Source organism: Notechis scutatus, chromosome 7 (genome assembly GCF_049901735.1).
Source record: "Notechis scutatus isolate UNSWTSFEM ecotype Mainland chromosome 7, rNotScu1.2, whole genome shotgun sequence".
NCBI lineage: Eukaryota > Metazoa > Chordata > Lepidosauria > Squamata > Elapidae > Notechis > Notechis scutatus.
In genome coordinates, this window is record NC_142015.1 from 2,644,734 (window position 1) to 2,671,353 (window position 26,620).

At 41.3% G+C, this 26,620-nt stretch overlaps 1 protein-coding gene across 1 annotated transcript in view; it reads right to left on the bottom strand.

Annotated features, from left to right (window-relative positions):
- KAT6A (lysine acetyltransferase 6A) overlaps window positions 1-26,350 on the bottom strand; it is a 60,420-nt gene extending 34,070 nt beyond the window's left edge. The window contains exons 1-5 of the mRNA XM_087969900.1: window positions 26,257-26,350; window positions 23,880-24,800; window positions 7,077-7,185; window positions 2,711-2,826; window positions 410-491 (exon numbers count right to left, since the gene is read on the bottom strand). Coding sequence (XP_087826026.1) covers window positions 410-491; window positions 2,711-2,826; window positions 7,077-7,185; window positions 23,880-24,482 — 910 coding nt within the window. The 5' untranslated portion in view covers window positions 24,483-24,800; window positions 26,257-26,350. The remainder of the gene's footprint in view (window positions 1-409; window positions 492-2,710; window positions 2,827-7,076; window positions 7,186-23,879; window positions 24,801-26,256) is intronic.
- Between the last annotated feature and the right edge of the window lie 270 nt (window positions 26,351-26,620).

The window sequence follows — 26,620 nt, forward strand, 5'->3', positions numbered from 1 at the left end:
TCCCATATCGTGTACCTGCTCTTTGACAGGGAAGGCTTGAGGCAGTGATGGAAAACCCTAGTGTATTCACAACAACTCAAGAGAGCTGCTCTCTCTTCCCTCCAAATCCTGGCAATCCATAGGACACCAGACAAGGATATTGATGATACCACCATGTCCTGAACCACTGAAGAACATCTCCCAGCAACTTCACATATATATGTTAAAAAGCAGGGAAGAAAAACTAGTCCTGCCATTCGTTTTCTTAGCTCCTTTATCATAAAGCAGTTTCTTTTATTGCACAGGAGTGCAAATGGGTAAATTGTTCTGCCTATGGATTCTATCCTGTGTGCTCAAGTTTTTCTACGTAATCTAAAAAACTTTACCTCTCCTTCTTGTAGCATTTCTGAGCTGCCGCCTCCCTCCTTACCTTTTGGCATCCTTGTCAAAGGGGGATCACAACACTCCATATGAAAGCCCCGATCACACGAGTCACAAAAGAGCATATTATCCTGTAAAGGCACAGATGTTTCTGGTTAATGCCTTGTATGTGCAAGCTTAGGAGAGTTACAACCTGGAAGTCACCAAGGCGTTGGGCCACAGTTCAGAATACCTAAGGGAGCCACGGTGATATAGTGGCTAGAGCGACCTCGAGGCCATTCCCCAGCCACAAAAGTTGACCGGATACCTTTGGACCAGTTACCTTCTCTCAGTCTAACCCGAGGGTTCTCAACCTGTGCTCCAAGGACTCCTGGGGGACCACGATGTCATCATAGGGGGTTCGCAAAGGCTTGAAGAAATGTTGTGACTTTAATCTTAAGTCACGGGTGTCCATGGCCACAGAAGGTATTTAAAGGGGGCGGGGTGAAGAAAAGGTTGGGAACCACTGGCCTAACTTATTCCCAGGGCTGCTGTGGGGATAAAACTGGGGGTGGATCATGCTACTTTGCACTCTTAGAGGAAGGGCGGGATACAGATCTACCTACTGTAACCAATTTATTTATTTTATTTGTAGCCCAAATAAATTTATTATTTATTATTTTTACAAATAACCCAAGTGGCGAGCATACCCAACACGTCTATTTTCCCATCTGTGAGGTGGGTTGTGCTGAGAGAGAGGGGGGGGGGGACTGGCCCAAAGTCACCCAGCTGGCTTTCATTCCTAAGGCACAACTTGAACATCACAGCCTTGGCCTTCCAAGGCTGGTGCCTTAACCACTAGGCCAAATTGGCTCAATTAATGAATTAAGAGAATGTCTTCTTCATAATTACCACCACCCCTCTGATAAATAACTTATTTCATACGCCTTGCTCATATTCTAAAGTTAGAACAACCACAGAGGGCACCTTCTGTATGGAACTTTCTGAAAAACCACAATCAACAAGACAGCCGCCTCATGTAGAACTGGTTTTGCAATTTTTGAATTCAAAGCTGACTTCTGTCTGCAGTAGTTGAAAGTTAGAAACCCTTCTTATTCACATTCCAGTTTGATTGTTCTACTGATTTATTGTCATTTTGTTACGGATTACATTGTCACGATTTTGGAAAGATTATGTATTAAATTAACTTTTAAATAAATTTGTCACTATTGTGACAAGCAACATATTAAACTAACAAGCATGAGAAGAAATATTTTTGTTATTGCTCTTTTTAAAGTGTCAACTTTTGTTTTCACATAATTGTGTTCTGCTTTTCTATTTAAAAAAAACACATTTTAACGAATGTTTACATAAATAAACATACATAAGTAAAATCAGACAGGCTTCTTCACTATATGCTTTGAAAAGAAAAGATTAAAAAGATCACCAACAACAAGGGACACAAAAACGCTCTCGTGCAAACCCACTTATCTAACATTAGCCGCAGAACGACACAAAGCATCCCTTGCATTTGATGATTTTAGAAAATGGTCAGGCACACAGGGAATATAGTAGTTCACAGACTACAAGGCCCTTCGGAGCATTAAACAGTAACCTCAGAGCTCTGGATTAGATCCAAAAACATGCTGGGAATAAAACAATTGTTTCAACGGTTTCCTGCAATAAGCTCCAGCTGGACTCCCATTGCACTTTGTGCCAGCTGTAGTTTCCAAATAGCCCAAAAGTATTTTTAAAGTGCTCTAACTTGGACATTACAAAGGTATATGTGATTGTCGCTGAATCAAAGTGTAAGTGCAAATCAGATGAATTCTGCAAAAGAGATTACTCCAAGTTTTATCCAGACCAAGATCATCTCAGGAGCCATGGTGGTGCAGTGGTTGGAGTGCAGCATTGCAGGCAAACTCTGCCCACTGCCAGGAGTTCGATTCTGATGGGCTTAAGGTTGACTCAGCCTTCCATCCTTCCAAGGTGGGTAAAATGTGGAGCCAGATTTTGGGGGCAAGAGGGCTGACTCTGTAAACCGCTCAGAGAGGGCTGGAAAGTGGTAAATAAGTCCAAGTACTATTGCTGTTTTCATTCCTTCCTCCCTCCCTCCCTCCCTGTGGTTAGAATGCGGGCTAACTCTGAACACAGCCAGGAGTTCAATTCTGACGGGCTTCAGGTTGACTCAGCCTTCCATCCTTCCAAGGTGGGTAAAATGAGGACCAGGATTTTGGGGGGCAAGAGGCTGATTCTGTAAACCACTCAGAGAGGGGGATGTAAAGCACTGTGAAGCGGTATATAAGTCTAAGGGCTCTTGCTGTCTTGATATATCTGATCCAGCAGATAAACCTTCAGCTCACATACTCACAGCATTTTTGCCCTGGTCTCGACAGGAACTGCAGGTTTTACACTCAATGCACTGCCATCGTAAGGCCTTCACCCGAACGGTTAATTCTGGGGAGAACTTCAAGCAGGATGGATGACCTGTACGTGCCAAGGATACAAGAGGAATTTCCATGATGCCAAGGGAAAAAAAGAGTTAATATTTACTAAAAGTAAGATTCTAACGCGGTTCGTTCTTGTCTTGCGGAGAAGATTCCTGGTTTGTCCAAGGATTTCAAAACACAGTCTCGGCACTTTGCATTCATTCACAGGCTGTGTTTTCAAAAGGAAATGGTTTCTTGCCCAAGAACTTTATTCCGGCTTCATGGGGAAAAGTTTAGTCCTAAAAGATTTTTGTGGATGGCTGAAACCAAATTTCAACATGCCCACGATTCACATATGATTTTGAAGCACCACTCATACAAAACTTGTTAAAATTTATCTCTATTTTCATCTGTGTAGCATTTTTGGACAAAGAAATGCCGCCTGGCACTAAAATGACTGCTCAGAATGAAATGATTTATCCCGTTTTGAGGAACCATACATCTTTGTTTTTGCCGTGAATGTGTATCTAAATTCAACACAGGTAGTCCTTGATGTACAACCATAACTGAGCCCAACATTTCTGCTGCCAAGCGTTGACAGTTGTTAAATGAATCTTGCCCCATTTTACAACCTCTCTTGCCACCGTTGCTGAGTGAATCACTGGGGCTGTTAAGTTAGCAACATGGCTGTAAAGTGGCTTCCCCATTGACTCTGCTTGTCAGAAAGTTGCAAAGGGGGATCATGTGATCCCAGAACGCTGCAACCGTCATAAATATGAATCAGTTGCCCAGCATCTAAATTTGGGTCACGTTGACTCTGGGGAATGCTGCAATGGTCTTAAGTGAGAAAAATGGTCACAAGCAGGGGTGGGATTCAAATTTCTTAACAACTGGTTCTCTGGGCGTGGCCTAATTTGTGGGGTGTGTCTTGGTGGTCATGTGACTGGCTGGGCGTGGCTTGTATGTAAATATTATAAATATTTATCTAAACATTGAATTTTTTATTTAAAAAAGAGCAATTTTTACCCAAAATCAGGCAAAGGAGGCAGGCAGATTGAGTTGCTCACAGAATCACATATTCACTCAGAGATCTACCTTTCTGCAATCTGCTACCTGAGTCTGCACTGAAAAAAATAGAAGCTTCAGTCCTAAGGAAGGTTCAGCTCTGCTTTTAGATTAGCTAGAAAGCAAGAAATCCAACGATTTCCTGCTTTCTAGCTAATCTAAATCTCCCGACACAGTAGAATAGCTGATGGTCGGGGGGAAAAAAGAAAAAATAGCAACTTACCAAACGCAGGAGGAGTGAGCTGGGAGGGGAGGGGCCAGCCAGTGGCGTGATTTGCCAGTTCTCCGAACTGCGCAGATTGTAACAACCGGTTCTATAGAACTGGTCTGACCAGGAAGAATCCCACCCCCGGTCACAGGTCACTTTTTCCAGTGCAGTTGTGACTTCAAACAGTCAATAAATGAAATGTTGTAAGTTGAGGACTCCCTGTAACCCAAACACTTGTAATTTTAGCCCATCACCCACCCATCCTGGCTGATGGTGTGATTTCAACACTGCCGCACGCTGGTGATGTCTTTATTAAAGCTACTTCGCACGTTGGGAATGAGGAAAGCATCAGTTTTATTTTGCATAGAACAAAATCTATCAATATTTTTTTTTAAAGTTTTTACCCGACGTCGTAAAATTTATAAATGGCAAATAAATGGGACACCAGCTGAACAGGTGCACACCTATAAATACCCTGGCGTGCAATTTCATGCTTTCTTATTCTGGCATCTTCATTTTTCTTATCAGGCAATGTTGCAAAGCGTAACCTCTGTAGCTATTGTACGATTTTACCCATTTGAAAGGAGTCTATTATAGTCCTTTCAAACTAAAGGTCTTCCAAGCTCAAAGAGTCCCTCGGCTTCTTTATGGCTCCCAAATTGACTCTTTTGCAAAGCTTCAATTGAACCCGTCCAAAATAAATGTGTTAAGAGCCAGGTTGATGGTTCCAACATTTCATTAAAAATGCCATCCAACATGCCAAAACTGGCCTAGTTTCTCTTGGATGCTGGAGCATGGTTCCTTTTTCTCGGCTTCTGGCTAAAGTTAATTCCGCTTCCTATAGGTTTGGTCCCATTAGTATTTAAAAATTGTTTGAAATCATCATGGCTTTGAAAAGCCCTTGGTAAAAATTCAACTTCTAGGCCTCTCTATGGAAAGTGTGCTTTTTAAGTTTTTCTAATGCTACAACTCCCTCTAAGAAACTAATTTGGGATATAGATCTCCCAACAATGTTAAGTAAAGTGTCACACCCCAATATTTATCATTTACTTCCAAAAGATTTGCTCCAGACTCCATCTATTCTGATTTTAAAATTTTGTAATGTCTTCACTGTAAGCCAGGTTGGATGCTTCGCCCCTAGCAGTCCTCTTTGGATGTTTTAAGGGTACTCCTAAGCACTTTTGGTTATGCCCATGTGGTCAAGGTTCCATAGGAAGTCTAAGCCATATGGATTCCAAACAGACCCTTTTGCGTCCGGTCTTGAAGGTAGGAAGTACAGTTAGGAAGTCCAGGTAGGAAGTACACCTTCTAAAACAATCTCTCAAGTCACCCAATTCAGTGCTACCGTTTGCTGAATATATTTCATTGTTATTTAGATTTGGAATTTATTTATTTTTATATATATTTTTATTTTACTTGGATTTGTTTAGCATTTTTGTTCTGAATTATTTCTAGATTCTGTTACACTTACGGTTTGACCGTTTATACACATGTATGGAAAGATGAAATACTTCTTTTATTATTTTTATTCTACCTGGCCTTTGAGCTGTAATGATTTGATCTGAGCTGTAAAAGTTTGAAGACCATCCAATGCTCCTTTCTGTTTAGTGAGGTGAAGTGTTCTCTTTTTAATTCTAGGTGGTCCTTGACTTAGGGGCCACAGTGAATTGGTGGTGAAGATGCAGAGGTTGTCAGGCGAAAGGTTGGCAGTTCGAGACCCAAATACCACGTGACGGGGTGAGCCCCTGCTCTTGCTCCAGCACCTGCCAACCGAGTAGTCCAAAAGTATGCAAATCCAAGTAGATAATTAGGTACCACTTCGGTGGGCAGGTAACAGTGTTCCATGTGCCTTGGTGTACAGTCATGCTGGCCACATGACCACATAGCATGTTTGGCAACACTGACTTCCTCAGCGAGGAAGTAGAGATAAGCACCACCTCCCTAGAGTTGGAGATGACTGGACAGGTGAAATCTTTAGTTCTTTTCTTTTAAGTTCTTGACTTACAGCAACAAGTGGGAACGAAATTTCTGTTGCTAAGCAAGGCAGTCTTAAAGCGTGACCATATCATTTAGTGGTGGCGATCCCTGCAATCCCAGTTGCCATGGTTAATCGAGACCCTCCACTTGTTGGGTGAGGTGTGAAGCCAAAAGTCAGGGTGAAACCTGGCAGGAAGTTGCAGGTTCCAGGCCTGCAGACAGGTAAGTGGCTGCTGCTGGGTGGGGGAGAGAACAAGGTGTGTGAGAGGCACAGGTTGGCAGGGTGTGAGGGAGTGCCCAAGAGATGTGGATCACGGGGGGTGCATAGGGGCCCTGCAGAAGGCCAGGAGAGCTTGCGTGGGTGGGGAAGACTTTCCCCAGCAACTTGCAAACCTTTCCCCGTTGACTTTTTGGAGAAGCTGGCAGGGAAACGTTGCAAACGGAGTTCAGGTGTTCACAAGCAGTCCTAAGTGTGAGCTGACTGACAAGCACCCAGATCACATGACTGTGAGAATGCTGAGCTGGAAGGAACTATGAGGAGTAGGACCCGTCCTAACTAGCATTCGTTCGGTACCCAGTCCCTGAATGAATGGCCGTATGTCAAGGACTACTAGTAAGAACAAAAACAGCTGTGTTGTATCAACTATAACTTCTAGACCCTGAGCAACAAGGACAATGGGCAAGTGCCTGGTTTAAAACAGTGCATGCTGATAGATTCGTGCATGATCTCCATTGAAACTCAACTGGAAAACCCTGAATAGCTGGGAATTACTGCAGCTAAACAAGGGATGAACTCTGGTGCTTTCCTGCAACCGATATAGAATCGACTAGCAGACGAGAACATTATAATTATTCCCATTTACCTTTAGAAACTATTTACTTGCAATCAGGCCTAAGGAAGGACAAAGACAGTCTCTCTCTCTCTCTCTCTCTCTCTCTCTCTCTCTCTCTCTCTCTTTCTCTGTGTGTGTGTGTGTGTTTCCAACCAGATCAACAGATGGATCATCTCCAGTGCCAACAAACCTTAGTGCCCAAATTTTACACGGAAAGTCACCTACCGCTGTTGCCGCAATCGGCACAAGAGATGAGCTCCTCAGGTTTCTTTTCTCGGTTTTGTTCTTTTGTACCAAGGCAGAAACTGCAGATTGGGATTGGTTCAGCAACTGGCTGCAAGGGGAGGGGGGAGAGAAGAGGAGGAGGGAGAAAGAGAACACAAGCTTTCATTAATTAGCATGTTTGCAAAATACTGTATCAAGATGGCATGGCAAAGAAGCCTAACTTTCACATCAGATGAGAGATGGGAGAACTTGAGGGTTCTGGGACTGCTTCTCCCTTTCAAAGTCAAAGTAGTTGACAATGAACACAGAGTGGAAAGGAAGCTAGGTCCAAATCACTCTGGCAGGAGCAAACATATATGGGGGGAAAGTGGTGTCTCAGGTCCAAAGGAGAAGCTGCCTGAACAACAGGTGCCCCTTTAGCTCACATGATCCAACCAGGATTCAAGTCAGCGGCTTGAGAAGACAAAGTCAGTCAAGATTTCTGTCGAGGATCATTATACAAGCAGACTTAAATGGCCGCAATTGAGCCCAGAATTTATGCTGCTAAGTGAAACATTTGTTAAGTGAGTTTTGCCTCCTCCCCATTTTACGACCTTTCTTGCCACTGTTGTTAAGTGAATCATTGCAGCTGTTGACGTTAGTGACGTGGTTGTTAAATGAATCTGGCTTCTTTGCTGGGTAGAAGGTCGGAAAAGGGGACCCCAGGATTCTGCAACCGCAATAAATATGGATCAGTTGCCAAACGGCTGGATTTTGATCCCGTGTTCCTGAGGATGCTGCAACGGTCCTCAGTATGGAAAACATTCATAAGTTACTTGTTTCGGTGTCATTTGTAACTTTGAATAGTCCCTAAGTGAACTGTTGTCATTCGAGGACTACCTGTAGGCTACTGTGTTATATGGCACAAATTGTCCCCATACTTACTAATTTGGTAATCTTGCATTCTAAGTTTATTGATGGCTGGGAAATAATAAAATGCTGTTTCAACAAAATTGAAACAATAAAATGATGGGAAAGACTTGGCTGTAGGACAGAAGGTAGTAACTCTCTCTGGTTTGCTATAAATCATATGCTCTTAGCACTTTACATCAGCCGTATCAATCAGTTTCTTGACATTATCAGCAATATATCTCTCCCCAGTGTAACTGGGTTGTTCAGGAAATCATGGGGGGGGTTGGCTCCTTAAAAAAGCAATTTTAGCTGCAAAGTAGAGATGGGGTGTATTATGTCTGATTTTTGCTGGAGATCTTAATTCTACAAATGCCAAAATGCCAAACCAATTATTATTATTTAATATGGGGACAGCATTATTGAGTTGTCTGTATGCTTGTTCTAGATAACCCCCCCCCCCCCACTTTCCTCATTCTCAGTTATGCGGAATCCAAGATCTCAACACAAGCCATCCAACTGATATCGATGGATTTCTAACAAAGATGCCATCAAGTAGTGAAACTAATCGGGCTTGATTCAAACTAAACCCCCTTCCCTTCTTGTAGGTGTTAAGTCTGATGTTGGAGGGCACTTCACCGAACTAAATATACAGGAAGATCAGAATGAAATGTTTAAAAGACGCAAGTGGGTGCCAGGAAGGAAGGACTCGAACCACTAACAGATTCTTTCCACCTAGTAGGAAAAGACAACAATAGGGTAAACGTCTTTTTTTTTTTTTGCAGAAATCTTTTCTTTTTTTGGGGGGAAGAAAAATTCCTGGAAAAGGTCTAATCAAAACTTCTGCCGCCCATCTCCCTTTGTTATATCCCCTCACCTGACCCTTTTCTCATCTCTTCTGGTCAGCTAAGCAACAAATGAGCAACTCTGAAGGACAAATAGGGAAAGACTGACAGCAGAGGGTAAGAAGAACATTTTTGAGAGTGTAGAAGCTTTCCTCTAGCTGGCATCCCTAAGGGAATCACCGAATAATAAACTAACAGTTTTACAAGTGCAATCAACACCAGAGAAAGAGAAAAGAGAAGGAAAGTATATTGAAGAAAGTATATTGAATGCAGTTAGGATACGTGTAATTACAGAGAGTAGGCCAGGAAGCCAAGGGGAAAGACTAATCTTTTCAATCAACTATTGTAGGAAGGGGTGTAAGATATCCCTGGTGATATACATAGGCAGCAAAGAAATCTGGAGACAGCAAGGAAAGAAATAAACGTATACAACTGAAGACCTGGGAGAAAGAGAGAGAGAGAGAGAGAGAGAAAAAAAAGACAAGGGACAGCAGCAAGAGAATCTGGCAGACGTTCAACTCTCTCTGCTGTTTTCCTTTCAAGCACATCTATCGATGTAATGTCAGCAGAGCCGAAGGGAAAATGGGAGGAGGGAAAAAGGAAAGGGAAGAGTCTGAGACTGGGGGGGGAAGTGAGACTGTTTTAAGGGTTGCCAGCTTCTCAGCGCACAACACAAAAGCTGTCTGGGAAGCCCACTTGCTTGACTGTTCCCATAGCGAAGCACCGAGAAGAGAACAATTTATGGAAAGGAAGGTTTGATACAAAAACACACACAAGAGATGTATACATGGAGGTAGCAGCCAACCATTTCTCCTCTTCTCGTTTCGTCTATTTTGGGAGTTCTTAGTCCAGATGCAGACTGGAATATCAACTCCTGCTTGCAGAAAAAAGAGGGTCCCTTCCACATTATGCAATTTGCTGCATTTGTTCCATTTCCATCCTTCTGCTTTAGGCAAACAACAGAAGGGGAGGAGGGAGCCATGACAGCCTGGGCACCCAGTTTAAAAAAAAAAAAAACCACAGACAGGCACTCATGTTTACACACTGCAAGTACCTGGAGGCGGATTTACTTTTCTGTTCTTAGAACACAGGTAGGGAGTAGAAAGGCAGCCTGCGAGGGCAGATAGACCATTTCTCCCTCCTATATATCACTCTTACTCAGTAGTAATTTAACCTTGGATATATCATCCTTCCTATTAGATCTTCGAAGTATATTCCTAATGATCCTACCCTTGCATTACTATTAGTGCAGAATATTATGGTGGAGACAGACTAAGAAGAGTGACAGTGAAAACACCCCAAGCTAACTTCCTCAGATTGGCCCTCCATTTAGAATCACAAGGCTCTTTATGCCAGCTTGTGTAGAGCTCCTGATATATATATTTTTCTTTTCAAATGAACACCCCGCTTTTAACACCTCCAGATTAAAAGTATCATAAATCTCAGAATGTTCTGACAATTGACTACTCGCCGTCCTTGGCCAACTGTACCCTTGGAAACAGCAGAATCTTTTGAACATGCAGCGGTTTTAAGATCAGACCCTTTTTAATCTACTGCTGCAGGATACAGAAAACGCCACTCAATTCTGACATCAGGTCCAAAGCCTTAGAAGTGACTGTGAGGCATTCTTTGGGGAATCAATCCATGTACTTTGAAAAAACATTACAGAGAGTGATACTTGACTCAGTAAGTTCATAAATAAACTGTAATCTCACAAGTCAAGCATTTCTTTTTTGCTTCAGTTCTTGAATCAAACAAAAGATAAAGCTTGATTCATTACACGGGCCTTTTTATCAACTGCCCTCCAGATGGAGTTAAACTACAATTATATCTGGCAGGCGTTAAGGTTATGCTTAGCAGCCAGCCTAAGCATAACATTACTGAACCTCCAGATGTGTCCGACTGCAACCTTTATCATTCGCACCAGTGAGTGTGAATGTAGATGACAAAAGTTCAACACATCTCCATGTTCAGTTGGGTTAGGGTTAGGCTCATTGTTCTTCAATTTTTAATGTCCAACTTTGGAACTTTAAAATTGGTGAGCTTCAACTCCCAGAAATCCCCAGCCAGCATTCTGGGATTGAGGTCCACCAATTTTAAAGTTGCTAAGGTTGGACACCGCTGCTTCTTAAGACTGCTTCTAAAAACATGCCACTGAAAGATGGTGAATTCTTCATCACTGAAGACTGCGTTCTTAAATCCCCTAAACACAGTGCACTTTGAAATGCCTCTATCTTGGAAACATAACAATCAAATGGAGTTTCTTATCATCACTTCAACTGCTATTTCAGGGTGAAAACAATTGTTATGAATCTATGTTTAAATTACCTTGCATTCTTACAGCAACCAGGATAATAGCCAGGTAAATAAATAAAATATGCAATAAAGCAGGTGTTATACATAATACCATAACATAACAGCGCAGCAGAAACAACCCACAGCTACTGAACCATGGGGTGGAAACAATATCTGCTTCACCAAGGAATCCTTTCTTCCTTCCTTTTTTCCTCCCCCCTTCCTCCCTCCTTCTATATTTTCCATATAAATTTATATAGCAGCACAACTCACACATAGGTGGTTCCAGGCAGCTTACAATATTTAAAGATCCATCATCATTGTTGTCATCATCATCATCCATCTCTATCTCACCCCCCCCCCATGGCAGCAACAACACAATCAGATCAGCCACTTGACAAGCTCCATTCTTCTTGAACCTATATAAATATCACCAACATTCATTGACAAAAGGACCATTGCCACTTTGCCTTAAACCAACACTAGTCAGTTCAGTACTATGTGCCAATGGATGAGTATTTATTAATTTCCACAATAAATTTCCAAAGCCTAAAAGACACAAAAACAGCCACAGTTCTTAAGGTGAATGTGCCTGAAAATTGGAACATTCCCCCAGATTTCAAAGTTGATCCACATATTTTTAAAATTAACTCCAGTTGTAACAAAGATTCATGTTATTATCATGAACTGGCTTTTCTTGTGCCAAACAAGAAGAGGAAAACATTTCTTATTTCTGTAAAAAGCATTTATTATTGGTTCAATGAACATGTTCTATCACATAAAGAACAACCATTTCAAAAACAACTTTACAGCTGACAGTAACTCAGTTCTGAGCTTCCCTTTGGCAATGACAAGGAAAGAAAAATTAGTTTATAAACCTGGGACTTCAGTCTGAACAAAGAGATATAAAATATCCAAAGTAATGACAAATGTCATAAAGTGAAGAGAGAGGAGAGAAAGAAAGAGAGAGGATAGCTTAGTATTTTTAAAATATATTTTATAGTTCTGTCTGGTTTATACTGAACATCAAATCATAATGTGATTTTGCCCTTTTATTGGCCACAATTCGCACTGAAGCTCACATCAACCCTTGCTACTGACCATATTGACTAGATTCCTCAGTGGAGCTACAGAGTTGCATGGCTATTTTGTCAATATATGTCTGGGAAGCCTTAACTCCTTCAAAGTTTGCAATTTACTTTGGTGTAAATATATGGCTGCATGCATCTTCTCTAGTCTCGCTTGAGGTACGTTTACTTTTTAAGCCCCTGTTTCTTCCAAACTCCCCTTTATTCTATGTCATTCATCTCTGCATTGCAATACTGGATAATATCCATGATCCCAGGAGCTGCCTCAAACACACACACAGAGCAACAGAAGTGCAATCCACATACTGAATCAACAACTAAAAGATAATCATAAGCATTAGGCCTGCAAACATCGCATCCTCTTCCAGCAGAGGAAAGTGAATAGAGTGATGAGGTCACTCTGTTATACCTGCCCTCAAGTGTCTCCTTTTCCATCCATATTCTCTTCAATCTAACAGCATAAAAACTACAGAGGCCTGCTACAGCCCACTGAAACAGACAATCCTACAACCTTCCATAATCTTCCAACCTTATTGTTGTGTGCAGAGAAATTCCAAAGGGTCTACTACTAATCAACACAGCCATAAAACAGCAGAGGGAATAAGTACGACACTCATGTTGAAACACCCATTTTGTAATTTGGCTGTTCCTGCAAAGAGTATAAACCTTCCTTTCTTTTCTAAACAAAAAATACAGAATTCCTGAACGGTGGAAGACAACACAAACTGCTAAAGTAAACTACGTATCTCATCCTGCAAAATTGCTCACATTGACTGTAACCCAACCAAGTTCGTGCCAATTCCTGCAAAACAACAACACCAGATGGAAAAGTAATAAACAGTAAATATGCCTAATTTTCTAATATACATATATCGTGGAACTGACCTCTTTTTATGGCACATAATTACCACTGTTAAGGCCTAAAACACTGTAAGGAAGAAATAACCCCTTTAAAGCTTAAGTTCAAATAAAAGTTGTGTAAGTTGCACAGGCTTAAGAAGAATGGACTATGCCATGTCATCAAGCTGAAATTGATTAGGACATCACAAAAATTTGAAGGGAAATGATTTGGTAGATGATCAGAGCAGAACTTAGTTTTGTTTCGCATACCTGTACACCACAGGCAGTCCTCGACTTACAACCGTTTGCTTAGTGACTGTTCTACAGCACTGAAAAAAAGTGATTAATGCTCAGTTTTCACACTTACAACTGTTGCAGCATCCATGTGATCGCATGATCAAAATTCAGATGCTTGGCAACTGGCATGTATTTGTGACAGCTGCACTGATCTAGGGTTATGTGATGATTGCCATCTGTAACCTTGCCAGCTGGCTTCCAGCCAGATGTGCTGAATGGCTGCATGGTTCACTTAACAACTGCAGTGATTCGCTTGACGACTGTAGCAAAAATAGGTCGTATAAAATGAGGCACAACTCACTTAGCTGTCTTGTTTAGCCACTGAAATTTTGGGCTCCACCGCGGTCGTAAGCCAAGGACTAGCTGTATGGTAAAGAAGGAAGTACGGACGTAAGACCACTTAACCTTACGTAGGAAAAAACAAGCATGAGCTGCAACTATCACTGGGAATAGATTCAGCTATATTGCAGAGATCTTTTAGCATCTTTTAAATTAAGAGCATACTTGTTCTTAATTAAATGTTTTTAAAACATACACCCAAAAAAATAAAATAGTGGTTTGAACCACAGATAACTATTTGTTTCTATATATAATATAATATAAGTCCATATAATTACTAACAGGCTCACTGTTGGGAGAGGAAGACAGGCAATTAACAGCTTTTCTATATACTGTTCATTCTTAAATAACCCAGCAAATAAATCTGGAGGCTAATAGCTGACAAAGTTATAGCAGCCAATCTCCCCCATATTGGCAGATTGAACGAATCGCCTTCCAATTAACTCCTCCCTACTTAGTTAGCTTTAATAAGCACAAATGAAAAGGGTGCATTCAAGACTATTAAAGAGAGCTTATGCCCGCACCAGAGTCCATTAACATTGTAATAACTGCTTTAACTGGGGGAAAATGTTTAAGGTGTTCTAGCTGGCTTGTCCATTAATATCGGACTCCCTTTGCAACATTTCCAAGTTCAGTTCCTACAGCGACTCCCTTAACCAAACAAGGCATTTTCCTACGGTGCCCATTTTTGGGGACCTCAGCTCCTGCGTCTTTACCTAGATGGGGTCCTTTGTGGCCTTTCTGACTAAATGCCAATAGTCTGTCGGGTTTCTTTGTTTAAAATTCCAACTCTGGCTCTGCTTCCTCCTGTTGCTTTGTTTCTTGTCGCTGTGATGGAAACGCGTGAGTGGATACCGTTTACACGATGCATTGTGTTTGTTATTAGGAATCGTTTCACCTGTTCGCCAACCCAGGGAAGAAAATTCAGATTAGTTTCCTGGCACTGAGGTTTCCAGAGTTACGCACAGATGGCGGCCATCTGTTGAGATCATGACTCTCCTTGTCAGATATAAACAAGCTGGAATACAGCAATTCATCTAATCCTGCTCTGGTTGGAACACACCCCGCTTAAAGAGGGGTGTGAGGTCTGCTCTCATCTCACTACACTCCTCCGGCAACCACAGATATTTTTTTCTTTTTTTATATTGGCTCCATCCAAAGCAAACTATTCCACAAGCAGTATGTCAGTTTTCTGCTTGTTAACTATTGCCTCGAAAGTTTGCTTGGGAGGAAATGCAATATTAATGATATGGCAACGTAAAGAGCAAGAGACCTGTCTTTTGAAGATTTTCAGAAGTTTATTCCAGACGTGCCATTAGAGATTAATGTCCTACTTGTTTAAAAATACTAAAATTCCAACAGAACACTGCAAACCTCTGGCTTATTTGTGTTGTTTTTAATCCCAGATTAAATTGTACTAACCAGGTGGACAATGTCTTTTTTTTTTATGTACCGTCGAAAAAAGCAGACAAGAAGCCAGGGATCAAAAGCTTTCTGAAACAAGATTACAGTTTTAAAAATGTATTTTAGCAGGAAAATCCAAACAAAATATCACACCAATAGGAGAAAAAGATAAATTGTGATTATCCAAGTATTACATAGATATTTTTTTTCCCTGTTAATTCCTCCCCCCACACTTTGTCGTCATATTTAGCTTATTTCAAAGTCAAAACTGATATACTAAAGCTAAAGGAAGTACACGTACAATCAACAAAGCAAGCAATACCATGATCTCTGATGGTGTCACAGGAGCAAATAGCCTTTGAAACCCACAAAACTGCCCGAATCCTTTTTAAAGGTAGCTTCGTTCATCCAATCTAAATTGGATGTCCCCAAGGCCTAGCTCTATTTTCCAGTAGCAGGGCTAACCGATAAGACAGCACAAACCATCTTCAATAAGGATTCACGACGTAACCTGGGTATATTTCAGACTATGAAGCTTATCTTAAAAGGGAGGCATGATCTACTGGCCCAATGACTACCAATCATAAGCATAAATATAAAAACACTGCTCCTCATCTGGATCTAATAAAAGGAAGAATTACCATCAGTTCACAGGAGCTCAGGTCCAAAAATTATTTCCTCCAGATGTTTCTACATATGTATATAAAATCATACCGAGGAGCACACTGAACCCTTAGAACTACTACTATTGGGAATGGGTTTTACATGACCTCGGATAGGAAATCTAAGACACATAAGAACCTCCATAACTCAATTCCCAAATTTCCAGCCTCAAAAATGGAAAACAAGTGAATTATAAAACTAAAACAAGTCCTTTAAGCCATCTATTCCAAACAACTAAAAATATTACTTCGGACTGTTAAATTTTACCAATTGGTATCTAAGTAATGTGTAATCTAAATAAGGCAGGGAAGGTAAACACAGAATAGTTGTTTTACAGCAACTAATTTGCCTTTCCTGTAAGAAAATAAGCAACTCACTAATGCTTTCAAAATGCTGTGTAAAACATCTAATGTTTCAGTTGCTTCTATTCTTAGACTACGCCTACTCAGCATGCAAGGTTTCTTTTCCTTTGGCTGCTGCACCTAGTTTAACACACACAAAAAGTACCTTTCAGTTTAGAATCTTTCATAAGAAATGTTAGGAGACTGATAAGGCGCTATGTCAACAAAAACTAAAACCAGAATTAGTGTCTATAAATATCTATTCAAACATAATTAGAACTGAGTCAACTGGAGCTTGCTACGAGGAATACAGATTTTGTATTGCAGGTTGTGTCTCGAGGAAACTATGTCCAAAGGTTGAGAAGACCTCTCCTGTCAAATCAGAGAGGCAATCCCCAGAATTAAAAGTACAGATATAAATAACTTGTTTACTTCCTTCCCTGGGCTAAGCAGTATTAGCTATTCTCCTTTTTGGCAAAAGGAACTGCAGCTGTATTACAAACTACTCTCATTAGTAAGAATAGAAATGATTTGAATTATGCTCTCTTACGACTAAAGATTTCTCTGGCAGAATGTTTCATTTAAAATAGCTCTAAGCAACCCATCCAAAAATGCCAATAAAGCAGAAGATTTTAATAACATTGCGCTATCTTACCATTTAAAATGGATAAAAAACGGTTATTAAAACAGATTTTTAAGAGACAGCCAATAAAAGAAACTTGTAATGATCTGGTTTAAAATGAAAGCTGAGTACAAATATGTTAAAAACACAGACACACAGAATCTTTTGGTGAAACACTGGTTTACCCAATTAAGCTTCTAGAAAATTTTGCATAGTGAAAGACTAAGTAAGCAATTTTGCTGGGATTCACAAATAAAACCAAACAAAAATCCTTAATTCATAGATACACACTCAATAAATATTCTGTAATGTCATCACGGAAATGGGCTGCATGACAAGAAATCAGATCATATTCATTTAAAATATAACATATGTGGTTATTAAAAACATTGTAATTGTAACAGCTAATTTGTAACATATGTATCAAGTAACAGGGCCTAGCTAACCTTGTGTGATCTCAAAATGGAACCAAGGTAGACCTGGAATTTACTTAGATGAGAGACTACCAGGCTACAGATTAGGAAATTAAATCAAATCAGTCTTTATTAGAATCATAGACCAGCAGAGATCAAGACATTGAAAAAATATTCTGGAAGTAGACTACCCTATTTTCTCAGAAAACCACACTGGAAAGTTTCACCAAATGAAACTTTATCTTATATTTTGTTTAGGAAATGTATGCATTAGAAACTCAGATAAGCAAATATGGTAAATTGTCTTGATTCGTTTTACAAAATCAATGTATTTTATTACCGTACTGTTTCAAATATCTGTGTTCTAAGAATAAATCATTGAGAATTATGCTACACACAGCAGGATTTGAAACCAAATGGACATGAGTGCCAAAAACATAAATTACCAAGTCCTTCTCCAGATGGATCACTATCGTATCTTTTGTTCTCTCCACAAGATTAGTGAGATGTTGGGTACTTTGCAACATTAGTACAAATACTGTCGAATGATACAACTTTTTTCAATAAATCAAAACTGCTTTCCATTAAGTTAAACTATCACTTGGAAATGGCAGGTCAGAAGAGCAAAGAAAGAAAGAAAGAAAGATTTGATGCTGAAAACTTGTTATTACTGACATAATAGAGTACCAGGAAACTCAGTAAGCGTTTACTCAGCACTTTTGAAGACCTTAGAAATAATGCACCAATTCATATGCATGAATTCTACAAGTCTTCTGTTACTTGCTATTAAAATGGCTGTGCACAAAATCCGGCATGTGGTCCTTGACTTACGACCACAATAGAGCCCAACATTTCAGTTGTTAAGCGAGACATTTGTTCAGTGAATCACTGCAGCTGTTAGTAAGGGAATCTGCTTTCCCTGTTGACTTAGCTCGTCGGAAGGTCGCAAAAGGGGATCTTCGCATGACCTTGGGACACAGAAACGTACATAAATATGAACCAGTTGCCAAGCCTCTGAATTTTGATCACATGGTTATGGGGATGCTTGCAAAGGTCGTAACTGTGAATAATGCTCACAAATCACTTTTTTCAGTGCCGTCGTAAGGTTGAATGATCACTAAATGAACTGCTGTAAATCGAGGGCTACCTGTATTGCTGGATTTCTCATGTACCAAACTGTATCTTTCCCCACGTAATTTTCCCTAGTTCTTCGACCACAAAACAGACATCTGCCCAGTTTCTTGACAGTCCACAATGGTAAACTTAGTTTTACTTTCCTTTGGACATTGTTTAGAGAAAAAGCAGAGAGGAGATATAAATGCAAGAGACAGAACAGTAAAAATACTTTTTTGCTTGTGATCCTGTTTCCCCATCCACTAATTTCAAATTCCTGGGGAGAAACTGCTAAGCTTCTGATTCAAGGGAGGTTGTGGCTATGAATAGCTCAAATAGAAACTGAAATGAACAGCTTAGAAGTGACCAACACTGTTGTTTCTATTTTCTTGTTCTTTTGACAATCATGATTCTACCAACTGCTAGTGATAGCCCAGTGAACCCACAAGACTTTGTCAATCTTTTGACTTCAGAACTATGATAGTCTAAGGCAGGGATCCCCAAACTTGGCAACTTTAAGACTTGTGGACTTCAACTCCCAGAATTCTCCAGCCAGCCAGCCTAGCTGGCTAGAGAAATCTGGGAGTTGAAGTCCACAAGTCTTAAAGTTGCCAAGTTTGGAGACCTCTGGTCTAAGGACATGGCTGGGATCTAAAAGAAGCTTGCTTAAGTGACTTATTTGAAAAAGTCTGGAAATATTAAAAGACTATATTCCATAGTAGGTAGATACACATCATTCTCCTCTGGGTCATTATCATCATCATCATCATCATCTTCATCTCAAAGACAGGTTTTGTGGGCAGTGCAGTTTCAGGCTCTAGAGATTAATGGGTATTAGTCTAGAACAGGGCTGTCAAACTCGCAGCCCGCAGGCCGGATGTATCACATGCTGTCCACGCCCCCGCCCGGTTTAGCAAATGTGGGGGAAGTCCCGATACATCATGTGGAAATAGTTGAGCCAGTTCAATGAACAGCTAAGAAATAAGGTGAGCACGAATTACATAGAAAGCAAACGTGGAAGATTTTCTACTTCTTAAATTGGAATTTAATTACAGTTAAAAGCTGGGGGAAGCATTAATGTCCTGCCTGGCAAGTCATAATTTATTAATTCGTCTTGGACAAGGAATGGAAGACTTCCTGGTTTGTTTGCCAGTTCATGGAAAGAGTGAAGGCATTCTTATATTTAGTTGAGGTTATTAAACCGAAATACAATGATCCAAACACAGCAATATCATCTAACCACTGTTTCAGGTCAATTAAATTTTGAATCACAAAGAGTTGTCTTTATGTCTTGGCACAATACATTGGCTCCCATGCAACGAATGGAGCTGTTAGCCAATATAAACATGCATTCTCCATAATTTACTAAATGGTGTTTCTTTTGAAGCATTGGGGGCCAAAGAAAACGTTTACTTTGAGAATTAGGAGCAACAATTCTAGAGGTTTTCCAAAACGTAAGGATATACAGCTGCTAGACTTTCCTAGCATCGGTCCCTCCAGCTGTTATGGACCACAACTTCCAACAGAAACAAACCAAAGGAGTACCAGGCACAAAATATCTGAGAGCACACTGTTTCTCAAATGATTTTCCCCAAGGAATCATATATCACTCTTTAAAATAAGGAAACTTTTATTCTACAAGAACTTTCAGAATGCTATAATTTAAAATATTTTATTACAAGGCTTCAAGATTGTCGTACTTTAGATAATTCAACTGTATCTGAAAAACGGCAAGATCATTTTACAAAAGAACTTGATCAATCAGCCAACATACGCAAAATAGTTCTGCGCACACCACTTGCAAATTTTACAGTACTTAGTAAGCAAGCTTACAAAACAGTAGTATTTCTGCAATTTATAATATGTAAACTTTGTTAGACCTTATAAAACACATCAGCAAAACTATTACAGGAAATGAAATCTATTAGCTAGGTAGCTCCGTAGTTCAAAGACCATTGCTATGTCTCACGGTTTAAGGGCCTGGACTTTAAGAAAATATTACCAAGAGACTCTTCCTGGACTTCTAAAAACAATGTTAATAAAAATATATGGATTTCAGACTATTCCATTATATTAGACTTTATAAAACAAGCATGCTCCATTGATAACATCATATTCAAGATGCTTACAATTGGTAAATTAAACTGACAGATAATAAATTAAGTGCCGGTGCTGCTTACACACTAGCAAGAAGCGTGCAAAAATATTCAATATGGTATTTAATTTCGTTGTACAGGGTGCAATGACAATAAAGTGAAGTAAACTAAACAAATGTTTTCTAAGAGGTATAGAGAGCGCTGCCTTCTTGAAAGAATTCAATAAAGGGCCAATTGTTTTGGATGTGGATTTGGAACTCAGCATCTGTTTACACTAGGTTTGTTTCTAACTGCTTGTCTGGTAGCCCACAAGCAAATAAGAACTCCATGATGATGAGTGACAGGTCTGGTGGAGGGGAGGAGAGATTCTTCCACTCGTTCCCTTGTTTCCCGGATAGCCATAACAGAAAGAAAAATCTCTATATTCTAATCAACAAAGAAATATAAACTAATGATTGCACTGGCTAACAATTCCTATAGTCTATAGACTGGAATCACATATTGCCTGAGAAATAGTTTTAAGAATAATTTGCTGAATAAGTCCTAATGGTAGGATCCGTGCAATGCAGTACAATATAGCAAGTCATGAACCATAGTTTACAAAACAATGTGATTATGGTCATACAACACACTAAACCAAAACAAACCACATCACAGGTTAATATTAAACTGTGATCTAAATAAATAAAAAACAGCAAGCATCATAATGCCAAATCTTAAATAGGCCTTCTTAAGAGATAAATCACTGGGACAAACTTTATAAACTTTCCTGTAAGATAATTTCAGATTGTCAACATAATACGATAAATATCCTTTATCTAGGAATTGAAATAAAAGAGAGAAGAGAGTTTTAGAAAAAAAACAGGGCTGCTGCCACAGTGGATAGATGCACACCTAAAAAGTGGACACTGAAATTATTTTGGGATTTTACAATCCTACATCATTATGTAGACCTTGATTGTGTCAATAGTATAGACATCAAGACAAATATGCAGAATTAGTCGTTAAATATGCCACAGAATAAAGGCACTGTGTCAACATGTAAAAGAATGATGGAGGCATCAAAGTACAAAACACCTTTCCACAATACAAGGTGAATTGTTCAGTGAAATCCACATGCTTCCTTAATACTTTTCTTTAATCATACCTTAGTAATATTTGGGATTAATTGCCACAGGGCAGCAAATTAACCAGCAGAGAAGAAAAACAGTGTGGCAGTTTAAGTGTTTTAAGTAGCTAGATTCAAAATTCTCCTAACGTTAATCATAGGGTTACTTTTCTCAGATCAATCTATCTCACACGACTAACACAGGAGATAAAACTAAGTAAGCTATAATATATAAAACATAGTTCCCCTTAAAAAAAATTGTAGGTTTCCAGAAATATAGAACTTCTCCATTTAAACAAGACAGTAAACGTAACAACAGTTAGGATAGACACTAAAGCAACACTGCCTACTTCTAGCAAGGAGACAGGCAGATAAAACTTGAGAAAGGCAGAATATAAATCTAATAAATAAATACCCCCCCCCCCCAAATTGTAAACAGGGTTAGACAGTAATATTTGCATACATATCATTCTATTAGACATTACATTGGTGATTCATTCACTTCATTCTTATCTATCAAGACTCAAAACTTTAAAGCTGTCAACATAATCAACATACTGTATACAGAAATAATCATTTGGAGATCAACAGCACTTTAAAAATCAAGGAGACATTAGAATGGCAGCGTCCTGCATGTAAGTGATATAAGAGACTGAAGCCCCAGCTTGCTAAATTCTCTGCCACAAGCTGCCTCCTTGGCTAGCAAGACTCTAAATGGTCACATTGCTGCCCAACAGGTTGCCCAATACTGTTCTTACTCAATGCAAAGGTGAGCTGAGTTTAGGAGCCAACTATTTGTCATCCGACAAGCTTGGGCTTAGAAAAAAATGTGAGTAGCTTTCCAACTTCCTTCTGTGGACGCTTCACTGTCAATCTTAACTGTTGCAGACGATTACACCACTTCTATTGGAATTATAGGATCACCAAGCAAATACGACACTCAAACTTTCTTCTCTTGTTGCTGTATCATACTCCCAATTTTCTCCTCCTCCTCCTCCTTCTGAAAGCAACTGTACTTTAGGACTAGTGAAAGGAATCCAACTAACATCACTAGGACTGTGCAGTGCTTTGGATCTGAAATACTCCAGCTGGATGCCACTGTTAATGTAGGTAATAGCACTCTTTAAATCAACTGCATCCTTTCCCAGGATCACCCTATGCAATTGCGGTGTGATCCCAAGAAAAACCATGTCTGATTATGACTTACAGGCAGGTGCAATATTGATGCTCCAAAGTACCTTTTAGGATCTGTCTCTGAAGCCATGCACAGCCTTATACTTATTACCACCATGATAAGTGCTGAATAACACTGACAGGGGATCAATGAAGACTAAGGGAAGAAAAACAGAGCAAAGTATGTTTATCATACTGTTAAACAAGCACCGTAGTTAGAAAATAAATCCACATCTTTAATTCTGCTGGTAAACAGGGACTAACCTAAAATTATAAATGCAGTTTCAGAATAACAGAGTTGGGAAAGGGACCTTGGAGGTCTTTTAGTCCAACCCCCTGCTCAAGCAGGAGACTATACTACTCTAGACAAGGTAAGAGTTCAGGTAAGAGTTCTGTTGCAGGAAAGAACTGCAAACACCAAATATATTTTTATAACAGATATGATTGTTATATTCTTTTAAATACACACAAATACCAATGAGTCAAGCTTTATTTTTTGATACAGATACAAACATCAAATATTCTTGGCAACAATATCAACATGATTTGCAATTACCATCTTGATTTCCCAATCTAATCTATAGCCCACAAATTCTTGGTGATCTCTAATCCAAGTACTGCCAGAATGAGCCCTACTTAATTACAAAGCTCATTTAAAACCAGTCAGGGGTTACCACCCAAGGGTCTCAAGTTTGGGGTTACAAATTGGTACCATTATTTTGAAAATTAAATGTGTGTCTAGCCATATTAAATCCATTCCTATTTTTGAGTGGATCTGGACATCTGAATATACTTCATAAGATAATGACAAAATATTTCCACTGACAAATTTTACTCTCCCATGAAACAACCTGTACCAGTGACAATTATGCACTATATAAATTTAGGATTTGTGCCATCCTTCAAACATGATTATCCTGGGGCTCTTTTTTAACAACATTCTAAATTTACAATTTAAATATATGAATCAGATGTCCAGGCTGCTTTTTAATTATATGTCACCTCAGATAATTTACATATGCATTCTCAAAAATCCTCTCAACAACCTTGCAAGGTAGTACTTTTGAGAATGCATATGCAATCTTGACGCTGCGGAATGGCACCACCTGATAAAGAAAAAAGGTCTTGATAGAAAGTCAGTTTCTGAGCCAAGAACGGAAGTGGAAAATTCCAGCACACGGCTTGGCTAGTTACACTTCTACAATTCCACACCTCAAGGCAGGCCTGGATATCCTTCATTACTACTAGCCAAAGATTCAGCAAGCATCCCCATCTTACCTTATCTTTTTCGTGTGGAAGCAGTGAAACCGGAGGAAGACAAGAAAGAGACTCACAACTCTCTTTCCCATCTGCGTGTGTGGCTGCTTTCGTGTTGAGCTGATACAAAGGTCCATCTTTAAGGAGTCGCCCATGGCCAACAGCACGCTTAATGGCCAACCGCAGCTGCTGATGAAAGGTAGAAGGGGCACCACTGGCAAACAAAGCTGAGACATCCTTCTGCCCTTTCAAGTAACGCTCAATGTTCTTCAAAGATGACCCAGAAGACTCTGCCAAGCCCTCAATTGCCCTCTTGATCAGTTTGTTCCAGTCCACATTTGGTTTACCATCCAACTTTCCATGGTTCCGTGGTTTAGGAAGTGCTATTCGCCCAGGGTTATCTGGATCCTTGTAGGAATTAAGTCCTTTATTAGAAACTTTTAAAATAGTCCCATCTTTAACGCTCAGTTCCAACTGTTCCAGGACAGTTTTGCGATCCAAACCGTGGGATGAAGAGACGGCATTGCATATCCTCTCTTCGGATGGCCGCTGTTTTTGCTTCTTGACCTTTTTAATTGCCTCCAAAATCCACTCCGTGTACAGCGGGTTAGCGAGTTTTACCATGGTGAAAAATTCTTTATATCCATAGAGTCGTTATCCCTTATCCCTATGCTGAAGGAGTTTCACACAATGGGAAAACAGAAGATCGGAGAAAGAGGACCAGTTAATCATAGCATATGCGTTTTTGGCCCCAAATTGCTCTTGTTTTTTACAAACATCAGTATTTCCTACTTCTGATTCACGGTTTTCCAATAGCCTCCCCCACTCCAAAAAACCCCAACCCAGATGAAAAAAAAAACACGTATCCACACAAGTAAAAAGATATCAATACATTTCATTCCACTGCTTGGTAATTCCCAATTTGACAGGCAAACCGTGCACCTGCAAGAAAAGCAGAGGAGAAGGGGGAAAACATAGATTAAGTAACTTAACACAATCTGTGAAGATATTGTAGGATTTGTTATCATAAAACAGCCCTGTTTATAAACCCCCCTCCCCAATTGCCTCCCAAGAACACTTTTACTTGTTCCACAACTGAAACTGAAAGCATTTCAGAACCGGTTATCTTAAAACAGCAATGATCAATCCTTTCTTTTCTTCTTTTTTTTTTTTTTACCCCAACCAACTCTGAACTTTTGGCAGCCACATAGATGCCCTTTATCAAGCTCCAGATTTACACCAGGGAGGCAAACCCCAAATGGGGAGAAATCAAAGAAAGAAGAAGAAAAAAACCACCCCCCCAAAAAACCCCTGAGAGTTGTGTTTGCAACAGCCAACATTGCACAGCCGATGTATTTCAGATAATGAGGGTTATATTCTTTTAAATAGACGCAAATCAATTGGGGAGGGGAGGGGAGGCAACTCAGCCGGCAAACTTTCTCAACTCCCGGATTTTAATAAAAGCAACAAAACACACACACACACACACAAAGGGGGTGGTGGAAAAAAAGAGGCAAAGAGAAGAGCAAAATTGGGGATCGTCGCTGGCCAACAACTCCAACGTTGGGTTCGCCTCCTCCTCTGCGGAGGGGGAGAGACTATCAGCAGCCTCTCTGTGGGAAAGTAACTTTCCCTGGGAAACTTTCCATCCGCTCTTGACGGCCGGCGGCGGCCGGGAGCGGCTTCCCCGCGGCGGGGCTGGACGGGACGGAGGCCGGCCTCCCGTCTTCAACCAAGCGGGCGCATATCGTCTCCGCGGAGGGGACGGCACAAGAAGGGGAAAAGCCTTTCCGGGGGGGATTCGGGCTTGCCGGAGAGGCCCTGGTTGTGGAAGGAAGCGGTGGCCACGCAGGGAGGCCGGAGGGCCGCGGCCCGGAGGAACGAAGCAGCCCGCTCCGGCGGCCGAGTCTCCCCGCGTCCTCCAGGGAGAGGAGGGGTTTTTGCCACGGGAAAAGGCGGCCCGAGCGAGCCCCCGCCCCCGGCTGAGGAGAGAGAGAGAGAGAGAGAGGCCTAACCCCGCTCCGGCCTGCCAGGCGCCCGGAGGACGGCGGCTCGGCGTGAGGCGCGAGGCCCGCGCGGGTCGCTCGCTTCTCGGCGAAAGGCGGCCTGCTTGCACCTGCCGCGGGGAGGAGCGGGCGGGGGAGAGGCCCGGCGTGAAGCGCGAGCGCCGGAGCAGGCCGCGGGGCCTAACGCCAGAAGCCCGCCCGCGCAGGGCCCTTTCTCTCGCTCTCTCGCCCGCCGGCGCTGAGGCGACGCGCCGCCGACGCTCCGCCACCTTTCCCTTTTCCCCAACCCCCACCCTGCCTCCCTCCCTGCCTCCCCGCCGGAGAGGGCACCCTCCGCCTCTTCGTCCCCGCCGAGGGCCGTGCGGGACCCCGCGGCGGCGCCCGAGCCTTACCGGGGCCTACGAGAGGCGGAGCCCGGGCGCCTCAGGCCAGACGGCAACGAAGACCCAAACTGACACGGCGGCCATCTTGGGTCCGTAGCGCTGCGGAGGGCGGAGAGGCCCTTGGCAGCGGAACAGCCCCGCGAGGGGAGGAGCCGGCCGCGGGGGAGGGGTGGGAACAGCCTCTTCTCCGAGAGAGAGAGAGAGAGAGAGGAAAGAGCGGCACGGAACTGGGAGGAGGAGGGAGGGGCGGCAGGTTGAGGGAGCAGCCACGATCTATCTGTGTGTGTGTATATGTGTGTGTGCGCGCGCGCGCGCGCGGTTTGGGGAGAGGGACGGGGGCGAGCGCACGGCTCTGCGCAGGCGCGGAGCCCGG